Below are 17,799 nucleotides of genomic sequence, written 5' to 3' on the forward strand. Positions count from 1 at the left end.
CGCAGTGCTTTAAGTTACAGTGAACCTGCCTCTGGAACAAGACTCTAGGATGAGTGGAAATGGCCTCAGGTTGTGTCAGGTGAGGTTTAGGTTGGGTATTAGGAAAAGTTTCTTCACTAAAAGGTTGTGCAGCATTGGAAGAGGCTGCCTGGCAAAGCAGTTGAGTTACCATCGCTGGAGGTCTTCAAAAGACGTGTAGATCCTATGGATGTAGGGATGCTGCTGTCAGACCTAACTCTGCTCTAAGTTACGTGCATTAGTTGTGTCTCTCCTGGAAAAGGAATGAGCCTTGGGAGACTTAAGGAGTTGGACAGCCCAGTCCTTACCTCTCAGAAATACTTGTAAAGAGACACAACTCACAGGAAGTTACTCAGAATACTTAAATATCTTGGGAAGTGAGATAATCATTCTAGAATCGATGAGATTCTGTGAATTCATGTTATTTCTGGTTTGTAGATGGGCAATAAACTCCAGCAGCTGGATGGGTAGTGGTTGGCATTATTACGTGCAGCAGCATACAGCTGGCTGGTAGCGCTCCATCTTGGTTACCCTCTGGAAGTGGTGGCATGGTTGACCCTTCATATCTTCAGCAGTTGTGAAGCACAGATGTGTGTTAGCTCATTGACGTTCTTTCCTAATGTGTGTGAAAACAAGGTGGATTTGGCATAGCTGTGAGATAGAATGCCTCTTCTGGTGAAATGGTTTCGATACAAAGGAACGGTCAAAATCAGGAAGTGCTTATGTGAGAATTCCTGTTTATTTTGGGTTAATGTATTTCTGTAAAGGCTTTTGAGGGTGATGATTTAAGTTATTTTAGTTTCCCAAGGCAATAAATACATCCTGGGACTAGAAGTTCGTAGAAACACACAAATTCTGATCTGCAGCAGCTACTTGTATTTGGAAGCTGAAGGAGAACACTGTCTTTTGACCTACCTCTAGGGCCTTGTCAGTTTGCCCCCTTTTCTGCAGTATGTCATGAAATACTAAAGATCATTGAAACTCCAGATCTACAGGAGCCAAACATTGTGACCATCTACTAAAAGCAACTTCATGCCATGGCTGTTGAAGACGGTACCTTAAATCAAACCTGCAACATCAAGATCTGAAAGGTATTTGGTTTTGTTATAGCCAAACCTTCCATCTTGTTACACAAATGCACGAGAAGCTTTGCAAGCAGTGTTAATCGTTTGGTTCTGTGACTACTTGCATGTTTATACCTTTGTGGGGAAGGAGATTCCTGTGCTCAAAATCACACAATTGTTGCAACCTAAGACTTCTTTCCATGCTGAGGTTTAACTTGCAGTAATCACGTAAGTGGATTCTGCTCTGTAAATACAGGCTTCAATATTTAATCATTAACCTTTCTAAAGGCCTGTAGCTTGAGACTTTAATTTCCCAAGACAGCCAGCTTCTTACTATAAAGTACTGTTGTAATTGAGTGCAGTGTAGCTGCAGCAGTATTTAGTCCTGCAAGTTCGTATTTAAAACTCTTGTACAACGTAATTAGCAGGATAAAGGCCTGAATAACATACTCTGCATTAGCTAGTGTGATACTGTGATTCAGCTCTGAAGGCTTACTTTCTTGAGCTTAAAAATAATCATGTTTTATTGCGTGTGAAGTGGTCAAGGCACACAACAGCGTATTGGTCAGTCTTTTAATCAAACTTTACAGTTTGTAGTGCGGAATAATGCTTTAGAACCTGTTTGGATGACTAGTGATAGATGCTAACAATGGAATTTTGTCTGTTAGATGTAGGTACATACCACAGATCTTTTCTTTGCTGCTTTCCTCCCTCATCCCCAAGGCTTTCAGCATCTGGGTCTATTGACAAACTCTATGAAACATACCAAAGAAAAAAAGCACTAGGCCTTACAGTTAACACTTGAGGGCTGACACCATTCTTGGAGTATGCAAGTCAGTATAGGAAGAGTGCAGAACCTCATTTATTAGGAATATCTTTGCTGTTTATTTATTTATTTTAACAAGAAGTAGTTTACTAGCATGCATCTCAGGATGGAGGCCTTACCCCAGGAACTCTTCACATCTCTGTTAAGACAGCTGTGAAGAGAGCAGCTAGTCACAACTTAAGGCAGGAAGGTTGAAGGGAAATGGTACCATTCTGTAAATACACACTGAAGCACAAATCATCTTTTTGTTAAGGTCACTACAGATGCATGCTGCTATCCATTGACATTAAGAAGGCGAAAGTGGTGTAATAAGGAATGTTGGGGTAAAAATACCCTTGCATATACAAAACTTGAAACAGATCGATATAGTGAATATATCTTAGTAAGGCATGCAGGGTATTCTGATACTATGGATTCAGCTGTACAAATGCATTAAAACAGAGTGCATAAATTCAACTGCTGGTGAGCAATGGGGTTGAATGCAGAAATGTTCTGTTGGATCATCCACATTAACTGTTATCTGGCCTAGTGGTCATATTACAGAGTAGTGAAACCTTAAGTATATGTAACAGATTCTAGTCAGGTCAACATACAGAAGCGGGAACAGCATCGAGGTGCACCACTGTGTAAGTGGGCAGTTAAGAGGTGGTCATACTACTTCAGACAGGCATTAGCAGCTAACCATGTATATAGTAACTTCATGTTGCACATGCAGTCAGTCTCTGAAGGAGTAGCATATTTTGTAGAAACAGACAAAGCAAATGTTCTGTGTTTTTTTATGGTAGATTATGGTAATGTCACAACAGTAAAAGCTAGTGCAAACTACACAGGAGTTTTGAACACAGTAGACTGCATGTGAATTGAGTACTAGTTAACATGTGCTATTGAGTTTTTGTTGTTACTTAAAGCATGCAAGCGAAGAGAAGAGGAGACTAAGACTATGATCCTGAACTAAGATTAATGTATGCAGTTTAGTTTTCTGTCCTATTAGGAAGGAAAAAGCAAGATGGCAGTGCTAGGAAGAAACAATTTTCTCTCAAGAATTAGGAGATGGAGAGTAGTAACTGTGAGTAGAGCAAGACTTCAGTGCAGGAAAGCATTATTATGAAGACAAATCTGTCACAGTTCAGAATAGGGAAAACAGGGAAACGTGAAACCAGTGTTTCAAGTTACTAGGACATCACCTAGTTTGCACTTGCAACTTCACTGTACTGCATGGTGAAGCTGCTTTTTTCCTGTTACTGAATATCTGGCTGTTTGGCACTACTGCATGAGAAGAACTGCAAAGGTAAGGACTGCCAATTTATTGAACTTTAAGTGGGGAAAAATAACTCATTTTATGTATAAGCAGAGATAAACTAAACAGCAGCAACAAAATGGGTGGGCTGACTGAAGCAACCATGGCAATTCATAAGGCATGTGAGCAAGAAATAATTTGATTTTTCACTGTGACATACCATGCTGCTTTGGTCATAGCAGAGTACTAAAAATTCTTCCTGGTTTATAGGTGCTTCTGGCCACATTGAGAAGCAGTGGTCTCCAGCAGGCTCTGATCATGTTTTTCTGGTGTTTCCTTGAAGGCAAGACAATACAAGGTGATACAAACACCTGGAATACTGTCATCTTCTCTGGGAATACCCAAAGAAGATTCTTAGAACTATTAAACTTAATTTCTAACCTGGCCATCTTCTGTCAAATACCCTTTTCTGTTCACATACAAGGTCTTCCTAGGTCTGATGTTAGACAAAGTAAGTGTTTGAAGAAATTTTTCAGAGAAGCTTAAGCATGTCTCATTCCCTTTCATGCCTTTAGGAATTTTTCATAAGGAGTTCACTATAATTCACTGTTACTATTTTTTAAATTCAGGTTAGAGATCCGCAAGTTAATGCCAAGGCAAAGCTCTCAAGATTGAAATAGTACTAAAATGAAGTATGTGTAGTTCCTAGGATTGTTTTAGTTTTTATTAAGAACCAGTCTCTCTTTATCACTTCAAATTCTTTAATTTTAGAAATTGTTCAAGACTGTTTTCCAACCAGTGTGCATCAGCAGCTTTGGTGAAAACACCAGATATCTTTCTAGCATACTTATCATACCAAATGCATACCATGAAGTCACATTGCAGTAAATTGGCACAATAAGTTTTGCAAGAACAAACTTAGCTTGTTTAAGAAAGTGATTAAGTAAACTCACACGTAAACATTTTAACTATAAAAATGCTGCGTCCAGCTCCTACAAAACACAGTGAAAAGACATCCCCACGTAAGTTGAAAAACTATGCACAGAGGTCAGTATCATAGGAAGAGATTTTATACAAATGAAGCAATTAGGCAGTTAAAAGTATTTACACTTTTTCCTGCTGTTAACTAGACAAACATACAGTAGTCAGAGAAAAATATACTACAACTCTAAGTCTTGTAACATATAAGCATTTTTTCTCTAAATGGAATTTTAATCTTTTGAAATGTGTTACCTGTTAATACTGGACAAAACTATTGGCAAAAGTGTTTAAATACTTTTAAACCAAGATTAAAGGGGCTTTAATTCCACAAAATTTAACTTCAAAATACTATGCTTATAAAATTATTTAAACTTTTAGCAGTGTATAGATTTCAAATGCAAAACTTAGCAATCCTCTTCAATCCCCTTTATAAAAAGACTCCAGTGGTGTCATTTGTTTCTGAAGGCAGATTCTTTAGCTGTTTTTTCAAGCTCTCTCTTCGCCGCATGTCCTAGAAATATAATAAATTAACATTAGTGACAATGTAAAAGCACTGAAGCAAAGTCTTACTCCAGATGAATGTTTTTACACAGACTGGAGTTAAATGATATTGATATGCGTTCAGCAGCAGGTAAGTCTGGAGAACCAAGGCAGGAACTGATGCCATCTGCTTGCTTTCTCTCCTAAGTGGACTACCCCCAAACATTAGATGAAGCCAGCAGTGACTGTCACCACATAACCATGTGTGACTAGACATGAGTGACAGTCATTCAGAGGTTGATCTGTGTTCCATTCAGGTCATGCTCCCAGTCTGCTGCTAGTAATCTCTGCTCAAGGGGAAAAGCACTCTAGCTTTTTTCCTGTGTGGAATATGCTTATTTCACGTAATGATACCACTTTCCTTTGTAGCCACAAGTAATGCACTGTGTATTCCAAACACTAAGTGACCTCAGGAAGCAATAGAAATCTCTACCAGCAGAGAACAGAAAGTACAAATAACTACAGAAGTATTAGACAATACCTGTCTTGAAAATTTTTGAAGTATTTTTTCAGAAAGGCATTAATATGTCTTGCCTCTAAGTAACAAAGGGAGTAAAATTCCCTTTGTTCCCTTACGTTCTGGAAGTAAAATTCCAGAATGTAATAGGTAGCTCTGCACTTGAGAAGTTTACAAATTATTTGCTTAGATTCAGCAGTGGGAACTGTAGGAACAGTTTTTAACATTCATGATCTGTTCACGGTCATTTTGCTTAATAATTGCTCACTTGCAAAAACCAGAGCACCAGAAATAAATACATATATTAAAAAAAATACTGTCTGTAAGGAATTGTGTATGATGTAGAGACATCAGTCTGTAGCTAGCTTGAATTTAGACAGGTATGTGGATAGATTACTTAACATCCAAGCTATTCATAAGAGGTTTTACAAGTTGTTTTATATTCATTGCTTGCTAATAGATATAAGTTAAGTCCAGAGAAAATGCTCCCAAGCAGCTGTACAAGGTTTTACATGGAGTGGGGTTGATTTCCTTGTTTAGCTAGGTCAGAGAAAGTGCTGGAGAGTTCAAGGCCACAGCAAACACACATAAAAAGATAAATGTTTATTAGCATAATATGACACCCCCACCTAGTTCTTTCATGGACTATATATTTACAAGTTTTACACATACAATCACAATTCCTGAAATGTTAAAAATATAAATTATGTTGCCTCAAAGTGGTTTGAGATTATTTATATTCAACAGCCTGTTGTAAGCATGTCATTTAAGTAGCTGGAGCATCCACCTTAGGTTTCTCTTCACCAATGTCCACTACAGTGTCATGCATGCACCCAAATATTCTTGAACTTTTAATAGCAAATGTAAAGGGAAATTTGACTGAGATTTTCTTCTTGCCACTGGAAAATTTGTGTTAGGTTCCGCAGAAAAGAAGAAAGGGGCAGGCCATGAAAAGTGATGCCTTAGTTAACCAGTTAAGTTGTTTATTTTTAAATACTTGGGCTAATATATTTAATGCTGATCTGCTTTGCTGTTGATTTCAAGTAGCTCGGGTGTTGCACTCTATTAGTATCGTACTGTTTTCACCACATCTCCCGTTTAAGGAATGTGCTATGCTCTGTAACTCGGGCTGGGAATCTACACCCATGTCTTAATTATGCTCCGTTATCATGCTACTTGTTGAAGGCAGATGAGGGTCTGGCATCCTCATCACTGGCTGAAAATTCCCAAGTGTCGTTTCTGAAAGTTGTATAATAAGAAAGCGGTAATTCTAAGGGTACCTCTCAGCAAAAATCAAATTCATAGTCATATAAAGGTTTGTTTTTTTTAAGCTTACCCTCCTGTAAATAATGGTTCATATTACACACCCTCATACATTTTTAACTTGGTATGCAGCCAAAAGAATGCCAGGCAACTGCAGTTCCTCCTGGACTGTATGAAGATGGTAATGAAAGGAAAGCTTGCAGTAATACATACTGCTGGACAAAGAAAATCCTTTTCTCTGCTTTTTCTGAGCAGAACTGCTCAGAAAAAAACAAACAAACAAACTGGTATTCCAACCAAACAGTTTTACTTAAGGATAATTTTAGACCCTTCCCTCATTTTTCACTAAATTCTATTACATATTCCTCATGTTCTACAAGAGACACATTGCTTCCATTTTTATTATTACTTATTTATTTTTACAAAATTGCATTTTCAGTGATACCAAAGTTTAAATACTACCCTCAAGCATTCATATAGCATCTTGTTTGGAAAAGGTAAAGGCATGAACCTCTGGCATTATTATGTACCATCGCGTTTTATAGAGTTCTAAAATTTCACAGGTCTAAATTCTAGCCTGCAGTTTATCTGCATTTGGGCAATACTACAATTATAATTACAGAGCACTAGTTGAAGTAATTTGTCTACTGATCAGGATAAATTGATTTTACCAAAAAAAAAAAAAAAAAAGTCTTGATAAATCCTGTTAGTTTCTGCAAAATTTGCTTCAGACATCATTTGCTTTAAGTAGTCTAAAATACAGTGGAAAGCATGTACTTTGCCCTACCTCCCTGCATGCTGTTTTTCTCCTAACAAGACATTTTTTTAAAATTTCCACTACAGCAGTGAAGGAAGTAATTTTTAAAAAGCTCATTTGAAATCTTAAAAAAAAAAAAGTGTCATTATTATTCTCTGAAGGTGAGAAAAAACACCTGTGAAGAAAACAGTAACTCAACATGATTAAGTAACTTCAGTCTATTCATGTTCTGTTTACATTGCTTTACTTTAACAAGTCTTTAATTCATTAAAGTTACTAACTCACTTTTTTTTACTCCCAACTTCAGGCTTGTCTTTGTTTTCATCAGTGTTCCCTCCATTGTGTTGTGATTGGGTGGTGTCTTGGGTTTCAGACCCTCCATTCAGAACTTTCGAACCTTTTAAATGAGAGGGAAGGGAAAAAAAAAAAAAAAACAGTACAGCAGGCAGCAAAACTGTGCTGTAAGAAACCCCAAACTATAAGAAACTTCAAATAATGTTGTTACACTTATAAGCTCCATCAATGTGAGTGTTTTCCCATCATCTTGATACTTAACAGCTGAAATAACACAAAAAGCAAGGACTGATAGTGTTTTAAATTCTGAAAATTCAATGTGCTGAGCCTCATCCCATAATTTTCATGATGGGAAATTAAATCTCAAGATTTCAGTTTCCTCTTGTATTTGTCAGGATACAAATAACAGGACTAATGCATGCCTATATTCTGAGAGTAAGAGACTGAGCATGAATGAGCATGTGTATGCATTCTGAACATACATTTGAGCATGAATTCTGTTCACCACTCCAAGCCAGATGGACAGTTCAGGAGACCCCACCTGGCATACTGTGTTCAGCTCTGGGGCCTGAACGTTGTTTTGGCTAGGACAGAGTTAATTTTCTTCACAGAAGTTTGTATTATGCTATGATTTGGATTTTTGTTGAAAATATCGTGTATGTTTTAGTTGCTGCAGAGCAGTGCTCACACAGAGCCAAGGCCTTTCCAGCTCCTTGTGCTGCCCAGCCAGCGAGGAGCCTGGGGGTGCTCTAGGAGCTGGGAGGGGACACAGTCAGGACAGCTGGCCCAGGCTGGCCACAGCAATGTCCCACACCATGTGGTGTCATGCTCAGCAATAACAGCTGGGGTAAAGAAGGAAGAAGGGTGGACCTTTGGGGTGATGGCGTTTGCATGCTGTTCGCATGCTGAGCCCTGCTTTCCTGGAATTGGCTGAACACCTGCTGCTATGGGCAGTGGCGAATGGATTCATGGTTTGGCTTTGCTTGCACATGTGGCTTCTACTTTGCCTGGTGAACTGTCCTTATCACAGCCCACGAGTGTGATTCTCTCCCCCATCCCACCTGGGGACAGCAAGCGAGCAGTTGCATGGGGCTGAGCTGCCTGCCGGGGCTAAACCACAACAGGCCCCTAACAACAGGACATGGACCTGGTGGAGTGAGTCCAGAGGAGAGCCGTGAGGACAATCAGAGGGCTGGAGCACCTCTCCTACAAAGACAGGCTGAGGGAGTTGGGGCTGTTCAGCCTGGAGAAGAGAAGACTACGAGGAGAAACCTTACAGTGTCCTTCCAGTACCTGAAAGTGGCTACAGAAGAGCCAGGGAGGGACTCATCACAGTGTGCAGTGATGGGACAAGGGGGAATGGCTTTGAACTTAAAGATGGTAGGTTTAGATTAGATATAAGGTGGACACTCTTTGCTATTTGGGTGGTGAGGCACTGGAACAGGCTGCCCAGAGGAACTGTAGATGCCCCATTTTTTCATTTTGCTTTTGTTTGAGTAATTTTTTCCCTACTAGAATAGAGTAGAATAATCCTCAAGTTGAATCAGTTTTACCCATGACAGCAACTGATGAGCAATCTTGCTATCCATATCTCAACCCGCAAACCTTCTCATCTTACTTTCTCCTCCTGTCTTGCTGAGAAAAGGGAATGAGAGCTGTATGGTGAGCACCCAGCCGTCAGCCAACAGTCCTGTGCCTGTCATGGGGTTGGGGAAAGATCTGTGTGGAGCCCCCACTATGTCATACATACTTTTCTTGCAATAAATGGCAGGATTTCAACATCATCTTTCTTCCTTAGTAGTTACAAATGCAACTGCAATTATTCTGAATCCTTAGCATCCTCAGTCACCTCAGTTACAGTTACTTGTTTTTTTCCAGATCCAGGTGATAAAAGCTTCATTCTTGATGAATGAGTTTTGGTCCCAGGATTCAAGTTCAAATTAAATTCAACTTTTTTCCAATACTTGTGGACATCAAGAACCTAAATAATTTTAATGGATGAGTAGAACTCTTACATTTTCAAGGATTTAAATTCCTTTGCAACCCAGCTTCCCAATGTCTCTCTCATTTTGTTCTATTTCAAAACACAAGTAGACTCTTTACTGCATTTCGTTCCTTTTTTTAAGTTATGACATAAGTTACTGAAGAGCCTCCTTACCTCAGGATGCTTTCAATATTGTGCTATACTTTTATAAGCACTCAGAATTAATCTGGAATAGTACTGCTTTATGCTAAGGCATAAAGACGACTGCTGCCTACATGACAACTACTTCTTTACTATCAGACTGAACTATGCTACTAAGTAGCATGTAAGTGGTTAAAAGCTGCTGCTACATGGAGTAGCATGCATGACATAGGAAGTGGCTCGTAAAAAGCAAGGTAGAAAACAAAAGCAAGGTAGGCATCAAAAAGCTCCTTGAAGAATGGAGGTAGGATGTCCTATCTAATGCTTAATGCTTTTTTTCTCCCCCCCCAAAGTAGTGGAGCTAAAAATTTACTAGGTAAAAAATGCTGAATTCATTTCTTGCAAAAGCCCTTGACTTCATGTAGTAAAGGCAAAATAACTGTGGAAAATAGTCATGAGCTTTACCGTTGCATTTTAAACTTAGTTACAGCAGCATTATCCTCGACTATTTCAGATATGTGAATGTATAAATAGATGGGTAGAATTCATACATCAGGTGTTTTCTGAAGCTGGCTCAGAAGTGGGTGGAGACTAAGTCTTTTGTATTACAAGAAATTAAAACCACAATGATTTACCTGTTTGGTCCTTTTCTTTTTCCATTTTTTTGTTACTTCCTTTCTTCCACTGATCTTTGGTTTTATTGGCTTCCTCATGCTGCTTCTGCTCAGCAAGTGATTTATTTAGAACTTGGGAAAGAACAGAATCTCCTTCCCCAACCAGAAACATCGTCTTGAACTTGTTATATAGCATTGTAGATTTCTCCACGATAACTTGGCTAACTTTGAATTTCCGTATCTGAAATCAAAGTGATAAAATAGGTGGTTCCACTTACAAATGTAAATACCTATGTAATTTCATCAAATGCTAGATGAAATTCTTATGTTAACATGAAAAATCTTAGTATTTTCACTCTCCAAAGGAATAAATAACACATGTAAATTTAGGAAAGCAGTATTTTGAATAACATTGCTGATCTCACCTTCTTGAGAGTTAGGATCATCTCTGTATGTTTCTGAGCTTGTTGCATTGTGATTTGAAGGGATGCAAGCTCATCAAGAGCCTCAATACACCTGTTCACATCCTGTAGATAAAAAAGTAGTTTGATGACTTCACTTAAATGTTAATTCTCTTTGAATAGCCATAGTGAATTAATTTCCACACTTGATGATACATTCCTAAAATAACTTTAATTTGATGATGTACTTCATTTTATAATGATCTATACAGTCCATACAAACACAAAGATTACTACCAGTTGCATTACAACTAGTTATATACCAGAAGGTACATGTTATTTGAATGACATAAAATAAAAAACAAAAAAACAGGAAACAACTTCCCACTTTCATGATACCAACCCAAGCTTTCTGCTGCTTTCACAATTCTCGTAGTTTGTTACCTACAGGTTTGCTACCTATTTTTTTCCGATGTGACCTGCCACTGAGAAGGCAGCTAAACAAATTAAGGAGATATGTTTGATATACAGAACTGTATTCATGTGGAGCTTTCTGTTAAAAGTTTGAGTGACACATTGTGGAGGACACCCAGAATCAATCGTGATTTTCTGGTCCATGTCTAAGCACCATCATGCTAAATTCTTCCTCCTATAATACTTACTTCTCAGTTCCCTTACCTTCAGATTCTCTTATTTTTACTTCCTATTTAGAACTAAGGTTAGTCTCCAGCACAGGTCACAATAGTATTTTACATCTTGAATAAAGCTGTAGTTTGTGTTCTCATTAGAAATTAATATTTATTTTTTCTTTTAATAATTAATAAATGCAATTAAGATAACCTAAGTATCCTTGCTATAGCTCTATAACCAATGCCAATGTTCTTCCCAGTATTGTAAGATATTTGCTCCATTATTCTTGTTTGAAGAATTCTAGGTGGGTTTTGGTTTTCCTCAAAGTTCATCCATCCATGTTTGGACAGTGTCTGCTTATTCCTCCCAGGTCACCAGTCTGTTCCCACTTCCTGCATGCTTGCTTTACATGTCTGAATTTAGTCAGGAGCTTCTTCTTCATCCATGCAGCCCTGCTGCCACATTTGCTTATGTTCCTACTTCTCAAGATGAACCTATCTTAAAGAGGTAATTCAGGCAAATCAGATCTCCTGTTCCCTTTTTCCTCTCTAGAATAATCTCCCAAGGGATTCTTCCTAGCATGTCCCTTTAAAGGCCTAAGTCTGCTCTCCTATGTCCAAAGCTGTGATCACTTTGCTCCTGCTCCCTCTTCTCAGGGTCCTGAACTCTACCATCTCACAGTCACTGCAGCCAAGATTGCCCCTGCCTTTATTATCCCTGACCAGTTCTTTCCTAAGAATCAGGTCCAACAGGAGGTCTTCTCAACAGCTTCGTGATCATCTGTGTTAGAAATTTCTCACACTCCAGGAACTTCCTGGGTTGTTGTGTAATCTCCATGTTGTCCTGCAGCAGATCGCAGGGTGGTCCTCCTAGGACCAGAACAATTTAATCTAAGGTGTCTCTCAACTGCCTGAAGACAACCATCTCTCTGCCTCTTTCTAATTGGGTGATCTACAGCAGATGTTCTCATCAGTGTCACCGTTGTTTATCTGCCTGCTAATCCTGACTGTAAGTTCTCAGTTGGCTAATCATCTGTCCCTGTGCAAAGACCCAGGCACTCCCACTGGTCTCTCACATCATCATTTCCTGCCTTGCCTTCATGGCACCTGTCCTTTCTAAAGGATGGAAGCACCCATCTATATCAACCTTCCACAAACTATTGCACCAAATCTGTGATCCCAGTGACACCACAGACCTGCAATTGCAAATAGATGTGTAATTTCTCTGTCCAATTTCCCACAAAGTGTGCACTGGTGTACATGCACTTCAGAGAGGCACCCAGTTTTGCTTTCTAGAAAGGCTGAGAGATTTCCTGGTAATGCTGTGCTGTCGGCACTTCCTCATTTTTGTGCATGCACTTGTAGTGACTCCACTTCAGCCCTGTTTTGTTGGTAACAAGGTTACTTCTGTTCATATCACCCTGCATCACATATTGCCATCCTGGTCCACCATTTCCTCACTTTTTCCTTCACGGTTGCTCTTGGTTTAAAGCTATTTAACCAGGTTGACCAGCTTCTTGGCAGTGATACCTTTACCCAGTTGGTCAGGTGGATCCTGTTGTCTCCTCGCAGCCCTTGATCCTCAGTGGTTCCGTCATCTGGAAGCCAAATCCTGTTGCTCACATCAGCTCAATTGTTGACCCACAATTGCCAACCAACTGTTGACCCACAGGATCTATCCATTCCTTCACAAGCCCTTTCCTTTCATTGGGAAGATAGAGACCACCCAGGTCCACGGTGCACCTGAACATCACCCTCAGAGCCACAGAGTCATACTCAGTACTTTGCAGGTCTCCCCTGACTGTATCACTAGAAAAACAGCAGCAGTTAACAAAAAGCCTGAAGGCCACACAAGCCTCAGCCACCTGTCAGTAGAGTTAAGAATCTGAGCCCTCAGAAGGCAGCAAACTTTCTTCAACAGTGAGCTGAGACAGCAGATAGGAGTCTCCATCCCTTACAGCAGATACTCTGCCACTACCTGACTAACTGCTTTCTTCTCATGTTACTGTACAGCTCATCTTATTTGAATGTTTCTGATAGGTAATTTATTCTGAAGTATTTTTAAACAAAACCAATTTTACCTGGTGATATCAATATTTTAATGTCTATAGTAACCCTATTTAAATCATTATCATTAGCTTTCAAATTGAAAAAAGAAATCCTTTCATTCTCAGAATATTAATTAAAAACAAACGTAAGTATTTCTTCCTGGAATTCTTCAGAAGACACATATACTTACAAGATTATCAATTTTTAGGGAGTTCTTAATTTCTGCATGTATTCTTTGAAGCCTGGAATCCATTGATGTTTCTGAAGATTAAAAATAGTATGCATTAATATTTGGTAATCACATGAGGTTTGGCTTTGTAGAAACCATTACAGAAATCTGAACACAAAGCAGAAAAAAAATGGTCAGACAGCCCAATTCAGATAACCTTTCAAGCACACTCAAGCATGCCACAGGGGTTATGACCTGAAGTGAAGTACACAGTTTGTTTAAACTGGACACTACAAGCAACCTGCAAAGTTTTCTCCTTAGGAAGTTTAAGCTGAAAATAATTTTCAGGTTCAGTATCTACCTGTCACCATCTGATTCGCAACTAGGCTAGAAGGAAAGTTTCCCTAAATATTAACAGGTTTTGTTTTCAGTAAATTGGACATAAATGAAGTCCTAGTCCAAACCCATCCAAATAAAATGGCATCTAGTACACATTCTGCAGGAGGTGGGAAAGACAAGTCTGAGATGGACATGCACATTTATGTGCCAAATGCCTATTTTTTTTGCCTGTACTGAAGTGGTACATATTCTGAAGAATACTGCACACAGAGAATTTAAGTCTAGTCGTCTTGGTTGGGTTTGGATAATTTTCCCTGCCAGCAGTGGATCTTCTTGCAGTCCATGCCAGTGGATCTTTACTTTATTACAAATTACAGCCAGTGTTTGGATTGCCCTTAAAGACAGGAGTACTAAAAAAGGAATGACTTATCCCTGTGAAGGTCAGTTTGCAACTCTGGGTTAGTAGGCAAGACCACAATAATCTGAATCTAAGCCTCTTGCTTAGGAAGAACAAGCCTCTTGCTTAGCAAGCCTCTTGCTCAGTAAAAGGTAATATCTAAATACTTTCAAGAGGTCCCCCAGATTATCTTGTGTTGTGAGAAGACAAAGGAAAAAATGAAGGGAAAACTAGAATGATTCGATTCAAAGAATAGGAACTTTTGTTTCTTTTTCACCATCAGAAGGGATCATCGGAAAAGGTTTAAAGTCTTGAATGACAGTAAAATAGGAATAGCAGAGAACTGTTATAATGCACTGAAGAAGGAACACACCAAGAACAAACACAGAACAAGAATGTCCTGTTTCACAGAAAGACGCAGTCATGGATCAAACAACATGGACTGAGATTCCAACGCCACCATTAGCAGTAGATTATCTTATCCAGGCAGTTAATTCTGTTCAAAGTTTAAGGTGACCCAAAATATTCTGCCAGCTTCTTTAAACTAACCTCTTTTCTTCTCCATCTTCTTAACTTCTGTTTTCTTGCCTTCTTCTTTACTCTGCCTATTAGAAATATTGAAGTGTTATTTACAAAATTGTAAAATCGTTTTTTCAGTCTTTTTTTCCCTCTTTAGTTTCTAGATCACAGATGAGATGTCATGTTTTGACATACTATCTCTGTAAAACATTAGCATGCAAAAGCCACAATGAACTAAGCCCTGGTTTTCATAGACTGAAAAAAAAAATAGAAGTTATTTACTTAGCTGTGATATTGCTGATAAATCACACACTGACAGACTGTTTCCCCCAAAAAAGCAAATTACAGGTTTGTAAAGACAAATCACATTTGTAAACTATACTCTGTTTTGACTGCATGTACAAATTGGGAAAATGTCATTGTACAAAGCTAATTTTGGAGGGAAAAAATGCTTTAAGATGACAAAAAAGAAGTAAACCAAAAAGAAAAGAACAATACTACTATTTAACTTTACCATGGGGAACTATGGAAAGATCAGTTAATCATAATCAGTTAGTATGTGATTTAACTTCCTCATGTGGTTTATTACATGGTATGTATCCTACAACTGACCTTTAATGTGTCAATGATAACTTAAATGTCCTGGACACAAATACTGCTAAAGAAAATTTATTATGATTTAACCAAAATCTACTGCCTCTTTCTAATTGCCTTTCTAAAGGTAAAACTGGAACTCAAGAAACCAAAAAAAAAAGTACCTTCATCTTAGAAGAGCAAGACAAGCAAAAATCTTTCAAACCAGATTAACTTTTTTTCAGAGAAGATCAGTAAACCTGTTTAGAATTCCTCCGTCTTGTCTTACTGAGGGGTTTCAAAGCCTTATTTTATAATTATAATCAGCCCTGATGAAGTGGAGCTGGGGATGTTGTTTGATGAGAAGCTCAGTACGAGCTGGCAATGTGAGCTTGCAGCCCAGAAAGCCAGCCGTATCCTGGGCTGCATCAAAAGCAGTGTGGCCCTCAGGGTGAAGGAGGTGAGTGTCCCCCTCTGCTCTGCTCTTGTGAGACCCCACCTGGAGCCCTGCGTTCAGCTCTGGGCCCCCTAGCACAAGGACATAAGAAGTAGGAGTGCAGAGGAGTGCCATGAGGATGTTCAGAGGGCTGGAGCACCTCTCCTATGAAGAAAGGCTGAGGAAGCTGGGGCTGTTCAGCCTGGAGAAGAGAAGACTATGGGAAGACATCGCCACAGCCTTCCAGTACCTAATGGAGGTTACAAGGAAAGCAGGAGAGGAACATTTGTCAGGCAGGGAGTGGAGTGGTAAGACAAGGGGGAATGGCTTTAAACTAAAAGAGGGTAGGTTTAGACTGGACATAAGGAGGAAGTTCTTCACTCAGAGGGTGGTGAGGCCCTGGCACAGGCTGCCCAGAGAAGCTGTGGATGCCCCATCCCTGGAGGTGTTCAAGGCCAGGCTGGATGGGGCTTTGGGCGGCCTGGGCTGGTGGGAGGTGTCCCTGTCCGTGGCAGGGGTTGGGACTGGGTGATCCTTAAGGCATCTTCCAACCCAAACACTGTAGGTTTATAGACAGATTGATAGAATCATACTTCAACATGTCATGACTAAATGTTTAGCAATATGCATCCATAAAACATTCAGGCCTTCATGTCTGTCATCTTCCATGTTCCTTCCTTACTCCATCCAGTTACAACAATTTTCAAGTACATAAGGCTATTTTACTTCAACTGGTGGCACAAGTTCATGGCCTTTAAACACTAAGATTTCCTTGAATTTTGTACAGAGCACTGTTAGTACATTTATGTAAATATTAATGAAGTAGTTACAGCCAAGAAAATGTAGATTAAACTGATGAAGATAACCAAAAAACAAGATCAGCCTACATTTCATGTACTAATAGAGTAAATTGAAGTTTTGTGCCATTAATCCAGCTACAATTAAATTCATTATACATTCATTAACTATTCCTCTTAGTTTTCTGAAACAAAGCTTTATATACCCTCGAGAGAATATAATACAAAAGTCATTTAAAAGTAGAGGAAATTTGGTTACTATAACCAAATCAATATGACAACTAACTGCAGAAATCAGTCAGTGTATGCCATATTTAAACAGTGATACATTAAAAGCTGCAAAAATTCTAAGGACAATTTATTATTTCTGTAGTTGGAAACACTACTGGCAGGCAGAATAACTGTGTTAGCTTTCCACAGTAGGAGTGACAGGAGAAAGAGAAGAAAGGGGTAGAGGATAAAAACCCCAGATGAACTACAATCTTATTAACGGATGTGAAAAAAGTAGAATTTTTGTTATAAACGAAGGGGACCATTATCCTCCCCCTTTTTCTCAGGATTTTTACCTTGTTCTCCCTTACTTCTGCCCGCCCATCAACTGTGGGGATGGGAACATCACATTCTTGTGGTGATGGCTTCTAAACCCATTTGCAGAATAGCTCTTGAGAAGGAGTAAAATTTTTTCCTATTGCCCCACCCCCCCCAGTTTTTGGCAGGATCTTCTCTCCACTCTTACGCTTGATTCATTTGTGATACTTTGGACTGCTCTTGGTATCAATCAACTGCCCTTGCAGTGCCAGAGTAATTCTTAATTTTTTTCTCGTTCCATCTGACAGAGTGTGCTCCAGCTGCCATACAGAGACGGGAATGTTTTCCAGGAAACACTATGCATTCCACAACCTGATCAAAAATATCCATTACTGTTGATTAATAGGTCCTACCAGTCTCAATACAATGCCTTCAAGATAAAGTAAAATACAAGGCTGTCCAGAATATAATTTCCATTCTCAAATGTGTTTAGGATACTTCTAAACACACCCCAGGATCAGTCCTCTGCTAGAAATTTCAACTCATTGGAAGACTGACATCACTTCATTTCTAGGTTCAATTCTTCCCATCCTCCCTTAATAGTACATACTGATTTGAAGGAGCTTTTTACTCTCCACTTAAAAAGAATGTAAAATAGACAAAAAGAAGGGTGGGGAGAGAGAAAAACAGAATACGGTACAAGCCAGCTTGGATTTTTTTCATATACTGTCTTCTCCTGCTAGTTTCTAAGTACTCCTATGATTTGTAGACATTGCATGTTAGACA

At 39.0% G+C, this 17,799-nt stretch overlaps 2 protein-coding genes and 1 long non-coding RNA gene across 6 annotated transcripts in view; 2 read left to right on the forward strand and 1 right to left on the reverse strand.

Annotated features, from left to right (window-relative positions):
- The window catches only part of SNAPC3 (small nuclear RNA activating complex polypeptide 3), a 51,678-nt gene that overhangs the window by 25,448 nt on the left and 8,431 nt on the right, over positions 1-17,799 (forward strand). The window lies entirely within an intron of this gene.
- Positions 252-3,800, forward strand: LOC118156717. The gene is made up of 3 exons (XR_004746399.1): positions 252-807; positions 851-1,109; positions 3,416-3,800. It is a non-coding gene; the product is annotated as an uncharacterized LOC118156717 (long non-coding RNA).
- Positions 4,587-17,799, reverse strand: part of PSIP1 (PC4 and SFRS1 interacting protein 1) — a 54,037-nt gene continuing 40,824 nt past the window's right edge. For all 3 annotated transcript variants that reach the window (XM_035310899.1, XM_035310900.1, XM_035310898.1), the window contains 6 exons: positions 14,710-14,765; positions 13,446-13,516; positions 10,602-10,703; positions 10,198-10,417; positions 7,429-7,540; positions 4,587-4,637 (listed from right to left, as the gene is read on the reverse strand). In XM_035310899.1, the coding sequence (XP_035166790.1) occupies positions 4,613-4,637; positions 7,429-7,540; positions 10,198-10,417; positions 10,602-10,703; positions 13,446-13,516; positions 14,710-14,765 (586 nt within the window). In that variant the 3' untranslated portion in view covers positions 4,587-4,612. The remainder of the gene's footprint in view (positions 4,638-7,428; positions 7,541-10,197; positions 10,418-10,601; positions 10,704-13,445; positions 13,517-14,709; positions 14,766-17,799) is intronic.

Source organism: Oxyura jamaicensis, chromosome Z (assembly GCF_011077185.1).
Source record: "Oxyura jamaicensis isolate SHBP4307 breed ruddy duck chromosome Z, BPBGC_Ojam_1.0, whole genome shotgun sequence".
NCBI lineage: Eukaryota > Metazoa > Chordata > Aves > Anseriformes > Anatidae > Oxyura > Oxyura jamaicensis.